Source organism: Polyodon spathula, chromosome 21 (genome assembly GCF_017654505.1).
Source record: "Polyodon spathula isolate WHYD16114869_AA chromosome 21, ASM1765450v1, whole genome shotgun sequence".
Classification (NCBI taxonomy): Eukaryota; Metazoa; Chordata; class Actinopteri; order Acipenseriformes; family Polyodontidae; genus Polyodon; species Polyodon spathula.
Genome location: NC_054554.1, coordinates 6,364,579 through 6,377,357, shown reverse-complemented (window position 1 = coordinate 6,377,357; position 12,779 = coordinate 6,364,579). Strand labels below are relative to the sequence as shown.

Below are 12,779 nucleotides of genomic sequence, written 5' to 3'. Positions count from 1 at the left end.
GAGAACGCACAGCATTAATACAAAAGGAAAAGTATACTGGATATTTACTGGATTAGTGCCTGAATCACGGAAGAGCAATTCTATCCCTAAAGGACCATTCCACATGTAATAGGTATAATTAAATATGTAACTGATTTAGGACATTTTGAAGGTTTATGTGGTTCAGTTAAACCACATGATAGGAACATATCCTGGACTGTAGAGACCATATTCAAAATGAAAAATGAATCCTCACTAAGACACACAGTATCCTTCTGTAGGGACTGTTCTCGCAAGCTGTTCTGTGTCTTATGAATCTTATTGGTTTCTGTGTTTTATTTTTTGTTATACCAGAAATTAACGGTGCCAATAAGACAACAATTGTGTTGTATTTTTAAAACTCAGACATTAATTCTGTTGCTTGTTTTTTTTTTTCTTTCTGCTGAATATAATGGATTAAATATCATTGCCTGTTTTTGCAACATCCTCATTACAACCTCAAAAACAGCGAAACAGCCAAAGGTATTTTTGGAATCGGAATGCATTTTACGTTACAGGATCCATGATGTGATGGTTTGGTGTCATTAACGACCTACATGCTCCAATATCCTGTGTTTTCAGAGGCTCCCAGATGCAATTTAAAGAAGCCAGTTTCGCAGATGCAGAAATTGATAGCCAAAATAAGGTCTACTGTAACTCTAAGAAGTGAGATTGCTTTGACTCAACAAAAAAAAAAAAAAATCGGTCACACACAGCATTAATTGAGTGCTGCTGATGCTGAACCCTTGGAAAACAAACACATCACATTTGTTTATTTTTCATGAGACCCTAAAATAAAACAATGGAAAAGCCAGGCTGCAGCAGAGATGCTTTCGGCACAGGTGAAGTTAGGTTTAGTGTTCCTCTGATCCAAGCAGACACAATAATGGAAAAGCCTTGCCAGCTAGATAATCAATGAGGCTCTTCAGTTACAACAGTCTGCAAAAATGGAAAACCGTAAATAACTCACAGCAGTGCCTCCTCAGGATGCTGCTGCCAGAGGTTACCCAAATATTACGCGCAGCCGACCCCGAAATCATAATATGCCAATAAGCAATGGAACTGGTTCGCTTCAGCACTTGACATTTTTGTATTTGTTATCCCACAGATTTTCGTTTTTTGTATTATTTTATTTATTTGCATTTCTTTATTTTTGATTCAGTATACTATTGCTCAATTTGTCTGTATTTAAGTGCAATGTATTTGTTACAGCTCTTGCTGTACAGTATTAACATATGAATTTCCCAGTGCCAAAAATATTTGCAATTTGCACTTGAGTAAAGACTATTTGAATTTGACAATGGAGCATTCGGATATCCCATCTGTTATCTGACACATAACTCTTTATTGGGTGGTATTTAACTGACATATCTATAACCCTATCTATAACAGAATGTGTCACTGCTGCGATTTCTTTTATTACACTGACAGCATTTCCTTCACAACAGCTCCGCCAAGTGGCGACTTACTGCAACAGGTTTACTTATGTCTTGCTAGATATTTGAAGAGAATACAAAACAAACATGGGAGCATTAGTTTAAATCATTTATAAAACAAGGTATATATACACAATTCACATAATATTGTGAATACTATATATTCGTTATAATACTCCATTAACAATTTTACAAAATCAGACAAAAGGGCTGAAATGCTGGGGACAACATAAGAACTGGAAACATCTTAAGCTACAATACAATTAACTTTTAACAGATAGTGTACAGCTGCACACAGGGAACCATTAAATCAGCGTAAGATTGGCACAATCAGAGTTTTTGGGGCTTCTAAAAGAGAGATTATTAATAGCATCTGTAATATTACTAACTTCAAAAATCAATGACCGGAAAGTCAACATATTTTTAACAGGGATTGAAATGAGACTCCCATTGCATTGCAATTCAACCAATGCCAGATTTTACTGTGCACCTAAGTTGCAACAACAGAGCTTTTTCTCTTTAAGGTTTGTCTAATCAAGCGCAGGTGTAAGTAGTTAAACTTAAAGAATGGCAAACTTCTCAAAGGAAAATGACGGGTACTGTAGATCTGAAGCAACTTTTAAAAGGGCAAGGAAAGAGACAGCTGCTGAGGACAGTGACATTTTAAAAACAGTGGTTTTCAAACTTTTCATCTAAAGTACCAGTGTTTCCAGCAGGGACCACCAGGTCTACCAGTAACTATGTGCAATCTTAAACTGCTGTTGCAAAATCAAGACCTACCCCATTACAACCAGGTTTGTGTCTGTACTTGGTTACTTCTGCTGAATGGTTAATCTATTCATGAACTCTGCATGTTTATATTTTGCAAGTGTTGTGTATGGAATTGGTGACCTCACTTTTAATTGTGTAGAGTTGTACAGTAATATGAAGACAGCATGCTGCAGCTGCCATGGTCAGCGTTAGTGACATCCTGATCAAGTAAGCTGCAGTGCATAGTACACTTCCTAATTACAGTCCAGAGGATTTCTGTGTGTTCTGCTGTCACATTTTTTCAAATGGTCAGTGTAAGAAATAAACTTTGTTTTCCCTGCAACAGCTGACCCTGCTTTAGTACAAAACTCACACTACATAGTGTTTTACATAATGGTAATGGTGCTCTTAAATTACTGTGCCTGCTTCTTTGACTGAAGAGATATTATCAGCTCATCTGGAATCTTGTGCATTTCAATCATACTGCTGACAGTAAACGATGTAACTAAGTCTATTATATCTGGGATGCAAGACGCAACAGGCGTGTTGACTCAAAACTTTACTTAGACACTACGATTTGACAAAAGATAACATTGGTTTATTGGAGTTCATAAAGATAACTTTTCTCAGCTTGGTACGGTAACCTTTTCACTTCCTTGTTTGTTTAACGATTGCCCTTTTTGCTGCATTACAGCCCTTCATTAATTATTTTTCTTTAAGTTTCCAGGGCATTTTGTTAATGGCACATGTGCAATACACAAACCTTAAGTGTATTTGTAGTGTTGTGGTTAATGTGTTGTATGTTCTTGTTCTACGCGTTTTAAATGCAACTGTTCATTTTATGCTACTTTTGTTTTACACAGCAGTACTCACACGTTTGGTTACCATCACAACTGTTGCAAGACATCAGATGACTTCAATCTATAAGTTAAGAGACCACTCTGTTGTATAAACGCCTTATATATATATATATATATATATTATATATATATATATATATATATATATATATATAAATATTGACATTTGCTTTTAAAGGGAGATGCAACATTTTTGTCAAAATGTTTTTTTGTTGTTGTTGCATTTGTAATCATTTTAGTCACAATCCAGGGCCCTGCATTATAATTTATAATTTCTCTGATTCAGTGGTACAAAGAGATTGATACATTATGATGGTGCGATTGAGGGAGCATTGTGTTTTGAGGAATCATATCGTCATAAAAGAACTGTCGGTGCGTACCAGTGGCAAGATTGTCGCTCTGTAGCAGTGCTGATGCCCCCCCCCCCCCCCCCCCCCATTCAGGGAGTGTTAACATTAAATGTCATAATCTTTGAATGGATGAATTCTCCCCATCCTGACTTACACTCAAACGTGTCTTCATTTTTTAAAATCCCTGTTAATAGGGGGCATCCCTGAATACACACAATGCTGCTTGTCAGGGGACAGTTAATACATATTAAATTGCAGTCCACTGTCAACATCGGAACACATTCTTGCAGTGTGCTACAAGAAACGTAAATTGTTCTCCTTATAGTGTGCTTTGATTAGGTCCGAGTTGAAATAGACCACAGTGACAGTGATGTCATCCCGGTACATCCTGGTCAGGTCCTCAGGGAGACTCATCATGGCAGCCAGTTGCACTTGCTCAATCTCCCCGTACTCATTGGTACCAATGGAGTGGCGGATCAGGTGTGTTGCCACGTTAGGATCACGTGAGGGCACTGCCCTGGCTCTCCGCTTCAGCAGCAGGCTATGCATCTGCCCAAGCTTGACCTGCCTCTCACTGGCAGCCACAGGCTCCTCTAAGTGGATGCCGGTTAAATGCTCTGCCACCAGTCTTACTGCTTCATCATTGCTCAGCATGTCCCAAAGACCATCAGTAGCCAGGATGAGGAACTTATCCTGGGGCCTGAGCTTGTGGTAGGTCAGCTCTGGATCCACAGTCAGGTAGGGCGGTGTGAGGTAGTTAGGCGGGGCGTAGTGGTAGATGTCCAGGGTTTCCAAGTCAAAACCATTCTCTAAGATGCTCTGCTGAAGTTCCTTGCTCCATTTGAAACACACATCCCCGAAAGCCCGAAAAGGCATTAGGAGACCCAGTAATCTGTTCCCGGTTACAACTGTGTTTTCCTCCAATTTAGGGTGTTCAGATCTGACTCGTGCCAGCTCTGATGGGTTGAGTGCATTGTGATCATGTGTGAGAGGCAGAGAAGACCAACTCCCGTCCTCTTCCTGCACCCCCAGGACTGCCCGACAGTCCCCCGAGTTGGCCACGTGTAAGTCAATATTGTCCACATGGGCCACACAGGCTGTGGAGCCAGCAAACGCCACCTGAATGGCCATGTTCCTCATGATGTCGTTGTCCAGGGGAACCTGGGCTTCCAGGGAGATATCAGAGTCCAGTCTCTTGAAGGCATAAGCCAGGGAATCACCCGTGCTCATGCCCTCTGCATTGTCATGGTCTATCAGCTCCTGCCAGAAAACCCGAAGGTGGTCCAGGTAGAGAGAAGCAGACTCCCTGTAGATATAATGGTTGGGGGGCTTGTACCACTGCAGGATGGGCAGCACTGGTTTCACGTGCTCCATGGCGAATTCAATCTCCTCCAGATTCTTCTGAGACATGAGGGCCACAGCGATGTAATAAAAGAGACGCTCGCTCACTGCTTGGGCACAGGCATACCCTGCATGCCCGTCAAACACCCCAAACATCATTCCTTTGGTCTGCAGGCAGGTGGCTGCGCTCCTGCGGTCTTCGTTTGGGGAGTTGGCTGGAAGCTGGTTGCTCTCGAACTTGAGCACGGGGTTGAGGTTCTTGCCGTCAAATTCCGGGATCTTGACCGACTGCTCATTAGCTCGGAGAATCCTGTTGATCTGCACTGCAGTGAGCTGGAACTGAAGCGACGAGTGTCTGAATACGTTCTGCATGCTGAAGACGCTGTTATTGGTCCCGCTGAGACCGATTTGTGAGGAAGAGCTGAGCAGCTTCGTTCTCTTCCGTTTCACACTGCTACTGCTGCTGCTGCTGCTGTTGTTGTTTGGGCTGAGACACCTGGTGTACATTCTGTGCTGGCCTCGCATGCAAACAACTTCATTCTTTACACAGTGCAAAATCCAGCAAGACACAGTGCTTAACATCTTTGAAATGTCACCTGTGCTGACAGCAGAGTGAATTCCTTGACAGTTTGGATTTTTTTTATATCAGCAGACCTAAATGAAAAAGAAAAAAGATTACTCCTCAAGCCATTTGGATTTTTTTCAAGCTTTCTAGTCCAGTTTTTATTATGCTCCTTTTCATAAGATGCTTTATTCCCTCTTCCACATTCAATGACATGCAGGGTTAAGCCCAGACAGACTACATGTCTGTAAAAACACTGCAACATCTGGATTTCTTATTATCTGTTTAAAGCTCCTTTTGAAAGCTCTGAAACCTTAGTCTCTCATTAACCCTGGGTTATGTAACAAAGCTACAGCGAGCGGTGTAGTTTGTATTTCCGTGCCACAAAAAAAAAAAAATTCTGATATTAAAACCAGTTAAGAAATCAATTAAAAAAATAAATAAAACACACCTATACGTGTGTATTTGTCTAATTAATGATTAACATAGGTCTGATCAACTTAAAAGTTATTGCAGCTGTAAAACTAAACTACTAGCAGTTCAGACACAAGAAGAACGCACTGTATTTTGCTCAAATCACCTTTATGCAAATACAAAAGTTGTATTGATAAACTCCTATTCACTACAAAGCCTAAAGCCATCAATAGCAGGCTCTCTATAAAATAAACACAAAAAAACGGCAAATGTCAAAAATAAATTAATTTTGCACCCCGCTGTATACATTCAATTATTTTTTATGTAAAGTAGGGCTTTGACAACATTTAGAGGCGTTTACATTAATTGTTTTTGGACGAAAGGAAGTAAATGTAATGTTGTTAGCTCGTGGATATTTAAGTTTTTGATCAGCTAGTACAAATCCAGCTATCGATTAAGAATCTGATTTCACGGCGTGTCAACACTTTTTTGACACCTCTGAATGGTACACGGTCTAAAATAACGTAGCAAACTTTATAAGTTCCAAAGTGTAGAATAATACGTTATGCAATATAAATTGAATTTCCACTTAACAGATGTTAATTTAACATTAAATATAAGATACGCATATGTTAAGTTATAAACCTGGTGTACATTTTATGTATGACCGGCGGCTGAAAGTTCGGTTATGTACTTTCTAGATTATGCACAAAGAAATAGTACTGTACCGAAAAACAATGTACTACTATCTAAGCGGTCAAATAATCACAGAATTAGTTTAACACTTTTCACAGGCAGAAAAGGATCGGTAGAAAATTTAACGAAACCAGTAAAGTAAATCAAGTCTTACAAGTTACAGAACAAAAACAAGAAATCGTATTTTAATAGACAGTTATGTTGCATTTCATTATCTAAATGCAATCCTTGCAATTTCATAAACACTCATAACTAATTTTCCCCCCCACTTATTTGATGTAATGAAAACCTCCCCACCTGCTTCTACGTCCACTCTTGTCCACAGTCAACAATTCTTCCTATTTTCCATTGAACCACTTCCTCCCGCACAATTTGTGACGCACCAAAAAGCCCCACCCACCGACTTTACCCCAATTGGTTAATACAGTATGCTCTGTTGCCTTTCCCTGTGATTGGTCGCAAACAGTGTCAGATGTAAAATTTTGTTCATTTCTCCGAAACAAGTGTAACCGTGTGTTACAGAACTTTTGCAATGAAGTATTGGAAACCAGACATCTGAGCTGGTGTGATACGTCAAAAACTTAAAGATTATAGCATAAGTGAAAATGAAATTATTAAGGCAGACTTTTTAAAAAACGACATAGTTTAAGCATTTCTCATTTCCTTTATAAAAAAAAAAAATCTCTTTAGGAATCTCATGCATGAGGAGAAGATGATATAAACAGGATATAATGCTCTTCTATATAAGACGTCATTTTTTTTTTCTTTTTTTGCTTTCGCTATTGTGTACGTGTAGATTATTCAAATAGATAAGGTAGACACTCCCTGTTAGAAAGATGGACAAATCAAATAAACAAGTCAGAGCCGAGAAAATCAGAGGAAAAAAAAAAAGCAGAGGATTCTAGAAGCTAATATCAATCTGTATGTTCATCGACTCGTCAAGAAGGGTCTTTCACGAAGTCAAGTAAATGAAAGATATTCAAAGTGAATTGACTGTAAGTGAGACTGGGGTTTCCATTTCAACCATAGGTCGAGTATTGCATGGTGAATGTTTCAATGGTCCAAGCTATTTCAAAACAGCTATCAAGCTATTTGGTCATGCTGATAGTCATTATGTTTGGGGAAAGTCTGGTGAGGCGTACAAAGAAAAGAACACCATACCTACTGTCAAGCATCGAGGTAGTAATATCCTTCCATGGGGCTGTTTTTCCTCTAATGGGACAGGAAATGTAGTTCCAATACATGGTAAAAATTGATTCCATAGCACACCAAAAGATAGTGGCTAATCATCCGAAACCCTCCGCTACAAAACTTCGTTTAAAGTGCAACTGGACGCTCCGACATGACAATGATCCAAAGCACACATTAAAATCTAATTCTGAATGGGTTAAAGAAGAATAAAATCAAGGTTCTGGAACGGCCCGGTCTGTCCAGATCTAAATCTGATTGAAAATCTTTGGTATTAGTTGAATAAGGCTGTGCACAAGAGAAGTCCTTGGAATCTGAATGAACTGAAACAACTTTGCATTGAAGAATTATCAAAAATCATTAAAAAGTCATGCCAAAAGCTCACTGACAAATAGCCTAATAGTTTAAAACAGGATATTATTGCTTAATGTGCCTCAACTAGCTATTAGTTTAATTTTCCTTGTCAGGGCATGAATACTTTTGAATTAGTATTTTTTGAGTTTTCTTGTAACTTTCCTCATCACAAAAGCTACAAAAGAAAGAGAAATTTCAAGAAGTTATACATTTCCATTGGGGTGTGTAAACTTTTGACTACAAATGAAAAAAAACTCTCTAAAACATTTCCAATAGAAACACTGTTGCCAGTACCAGCAGTTTTTTTTTTTCTTTTTTTTTTAGTAGCTAGCCCTTACAACACTGAAATGCAACCCTCAGTGACACAACAGCTCACTTTTTAATGGGTAAATTAAATTTTAAAAAGTCTACATGTTACCACTTTATTCTTTCTCTTATAATTGTAGCAATAACCTCTTGGTAGAAAAGTATTACCTTAGAGAAATGAAATGTCATGTGACTATCCAACCTGTCGTACATATTAATAATCCTGTGTGGGCATACTGAATACATTGGCTGTCTGGTAATGGTATTCCACAGGCATTTTTCAAGAAGACAAATATAGTTTGGATTTTGTCTCATATCAACATTCATGTATTGGAAAACCAATACAAATCCATTAAGTACTAATGTTATCACACAGGTTAATCTTAAAAGTTTGTTCGCACATGTTGTTCCAAAAAATGTGGTATAGAATAATTATTACCTAAAATACCATACCAGTACTACACACACACACACACACACACATATATATATATATATATATATATATATATATATATATATATATGAGAGAGAGAGAGAGAGAGATAATAAAGTACAAGTTACTGTACATAATCAGATAGTAAAAAGCCACCAAGGTTCCGTGACATAGCACGTTTTTTTTTAAATGTTCATTCCATTTACGCCAGATCACGCATGTAATCAGAAATATCAGCACATAATAGGGATTACAGTATATATATATATATATATATATATATATATATATATATATATATATATATATATATATACCATAAATACCAGTGTAAAAGATTTCCCTATAAAACCCTATTTACTCTATAATTACAGGCTACTGCAGAGGACAGCACTATACTGTAATCCCTCCTGTAATAGTAATAATACCCTTTGGTCTCGTAATCTATGATGTCACAGAAACCCTAGCTGGAATTATTTTCTTGTAACTCACTCAAGCCCATCTATTATTGTACTAGTGCATCCAATAAGTTGTTTTGCTTGGTATTGAGTGCTTAACTTGACAAGACAAAGTGAATTAATTACAGTACCTCTGTTTATCCCTGTAGAGGAATAAAGTGCTTCACAAGCACAATCCTAATGGTCCAAATCTTGTTACTCAGCTAGATACATGTCAGGATGTCCAAAGGTAAATTGAAAATGGTTGGGCATTATGCACATAATGTGTCGGCACACGGTGTGCTCAGTTTCATCCGATGTGATTTGATGCACCTCTCTATCAATAATGCTTAGTTGGGTGCAGCACATTCAGCATTATTGTGCAACGCTTGTTGTTATGGCAAAGAAGGCCATGTGAAAAGTTGCAGAAAGAACACTCAGTTATCCACTTCTCATGGTATCCCAGGGCTGGTTAAATAAATAAAGTACTGTAACAGGACAATCTCAGTCAATCCATGCGTAATGAATCACATAAATGACCTCTAAGTCTGGCTTAATGGACACAGTGTGTATGCAATTATCAATCTCTGCTTGATTTTAGGGGGGGTGGGCTGAACTATGTAAACAATACATTTTAAAACTGTATGACTCATATTACAGTTATTATTGCAGTTTATAACTGTCTCTACCATATTACAGAATACATAATAAACACGCTGATGTAACAATATTAATAAATGACTCGTGGTCGTGGAGTTTGGGGTTTGTATTCCATATAGTTACACTTAACAACTAAATCCAACCCACAACACACCAACAACGGTTCGTGCATTCACAGATCATGACGATTTTGTTGTTGAATACCTCCACGTTCATTGATCTTAAACAAAGTTATTTGGTAAGTAAACAATCCTCAGTGTTGTTGTTATTCATATCGTTATCAACAAGGCTGCATTGAGCTGAATCTCACACGTAGCAGGTATTTGCCCCTCGTCAACCCTTCTGGAATAAAGGTGGTCGTGAATGACATCAATTAGGCTTCGTTCTGACATCAAGAAACAGCTGTCAGCACCGACTGTGTGAGCCTGCAGCTTAGAAAGAGAGTGTAGACTTTGCACCGCCGCTGCTCACGGAATATCTTCTTTGGCTGTTTGCCAGGCCCGGTGCAGAGCAGTAGGCACTGCTGTGCGCATGTTCCCCAAATCACGAGGAGTTTAGTCATTTTAAAACGACTGCCTGGCCAAACCTTTCAGTGGAATTATTGTGTCCGCTTACTGAAAGAGAAAGAACATAAGAACATAAGAACATAAGAAAGTTTACAAACGAGAGGAGGCCATTCGGCCCATCTTGTTCGTTTGGTTGTTAGTAGCTTATTGATCCCAAAATCTCATCAAGCAGCTTCTTGAAGGATCCCAGGGTGTCAGCTTCAACAACATTACTGGGGAGTTGATTCCAGACCCTCACAATTCTCTGTATAAAAAAGTGTCTCCTATTTTCTGTTCTGAATGCCCCTTTTTCTAAACTCCATTTGTGACCCCTGGTCCTTGTTTCTTTTTTCAGGCTGAAAAAGTCCCTTGGGTCGACACTGTCAATACCTTTTAGAATTTTGAATGCTTGAATTAGGTCGCCACGTAGTCTTCTTTGTTCAAGACTGAACAGATTCAATTCTTTTAGCCTGTCTGCATATGACATGCCTTTTAAGCCCGGAATAATTCTGGTCGCTCTTCTTTGCACTCTTTCTAGAGCAGCAATATCTTTTTTATAGCGAGGTGACCAGAACTGAACACAATATTCAAGATGAGGTCTTACTAGTGCATTGTACAGTTTTAACATTACTTCCCTTGATTTAAATTCAACACTTTTCACAATGTATCCGAGCATCTTGTTAGCCTTTTTTATAGCTTCCCCACATTGTCTAGATGAAGACATTTCTGAGTCAACAAAAACTCCTAGGTCTTTTTCATAGATTCCTTCTCCAATTTCAATATCTCCCATATGATATTTATAATGTACATTTTTATTTCCTGCGTGCAGTACCTTACACTTTTCTTTATTAAATGTCATTTGCCATGTGTCTGCCCAGTTCTGAATCTTGTCTAGATCATTTTGAATGACCTTTGCTGCTGCAACAGTGTTTGCCACTCCTCCTACTTTTGTGTCGTCTGCAAATTTAACAAGTTTGCTTACTATACAAGAATCTAAATCATTAATGTAGATTAGGAATAGCAGAGGACCTAATACTGATCCCTGTGGTACACCGCTGGTTACCACACTCCATTCTGAGGTTTTTCCTCTAATCAGTACTTTCTGTTTTCTACATGTTAACCACTCCCTAATCCATGTACATGTGTTTCCTTGAATCCCAACTGCATTCAGTTTGAGAATTAATCTTTTGTGTGGGACTTTGTCAAAAGCTTTCTGGAAATCTAAATAAACCATGTCATATGCTTTGCAATTATCCATTATCGATGTTGCATCCTCAAAAAAATCAAGCAAGTTAGTTAGGCACGATCTCCCTTTCCTAAAACCATGTTGACTGTCTCCCAGTACCCTGTTACCATATAGGTAATTTTCCATTTTGGATCTTATTATAGTCTCCATAAGTTTGCATATAATAGAAGTCAGGCTTACTGGTCTGTAGTTACCTGGTTCAGTTTTGTTTCCCTTTTTGTGGATCGGTATTACGTTTGCAATTTTCCAGTCTGTCGGTACCACCCCTGTGTCAAGAGACTGCTGCATGATCTTGGTTAGCGGTTTGTAAATTACTTCTTTCATTTCTTTGAGTACTACTGGGAGGATCTCATCCGGCCCAGGGGATTTGTTTATTTTAAGAGCTCCTAGTCCCTTTAACACTTCTGCCTCAGTTATGCTAAAGTTATTTAAAACTGGATAGGAACTGGATGACATGTGGGGCATGTTGTCAGTATCTTCCTTTGTAAAAACTTGTGAAAAGTAATCATTTAACATATTTGCTATTTTTTTTTCTTCCTCTACGATTTTGCCATTTGTATCTCTTAAACATTTAATCTCCTCTTTGAATGTTCTCTTGCTGTTGTAATATTGGAAAAACATTTTGGAATTGGTTTTAGCTCCCTTAGCAATGTTTATTTCTATTTCTCTCTTGGCCTTTCTAACTTCCTTTTTGACTTGTGTTTGCAGTTCTGTGTACTCTTTCTGCGTACTTTCTTTTTGGTCCTTTTTCAATGCTCTGTTTTCAATAGCTGCACCTTACACCGCATAATAATCTGTATCCAAATCCTATCCGTTTATACTGAGGAAAACCTAATGTTGGTCGGCTGCTTATACTGCAGGTTGAAATGCTATTGATCAGAACAGTACTTACTTTCTTTGAGTTTGCTGTAGACATTAATATGAACCCACACCAACTGGTACATCTTCATGACCTTACTTTATTTTTTAGCATCAAAATATTAACCACACTGATTGTGATACAATAGCTGCATCTATCAACATCTAACTTGGTTGCCCACTCTGTATAAATCCGATTTGCTACATATTTCCCCACAAGGTGGCGACACAAGCACGCAATTTACGTGGAACCTTTGTAAATTCCTTCCATGGTTGTATTTGATCTGTAATTTATAGGTCGTTTTAGTTTTAGAAACACAGT

The 12,779-nt window shown here is 38.2% G+C and overlaps 1 protein-coding gene across 1 annotated transcript; it reads right to left on the bottom strand.

Annotated features, from left to right (window-relative positions):
- Window positions 1-3,227: 3,227 nt before the first annotated feature.
- On the bottom strand, window positions 3,228-6,766 carry LOC121296317 (pyruvate dehydrogenase [acetyl-transferring]-phosphatase 2, mitochondrial-like). Its single transcript, XM_041221733.1, has 2 exons — window positions 6,725-6,766; window positions 3,228-5,409 (listed from the first exon to the last, which is right to left on the bottom strand). The coding sequence occupies exon 2, from the start codon at window positions 5,335-5,337 to the stop codon at window positions 3,709-3,711; it is 1,629 nt and encodes a 542-aa protein (XP_041077667.1). The 5' UTR covers window positions 5,338-5,409; window positions 6,725-6,766; the 3' UTR covers window positions 3,228-3,708.
- Between the last annotated feature and the right edge of the window lie 6,013 nt (window positions 6,767-12,779).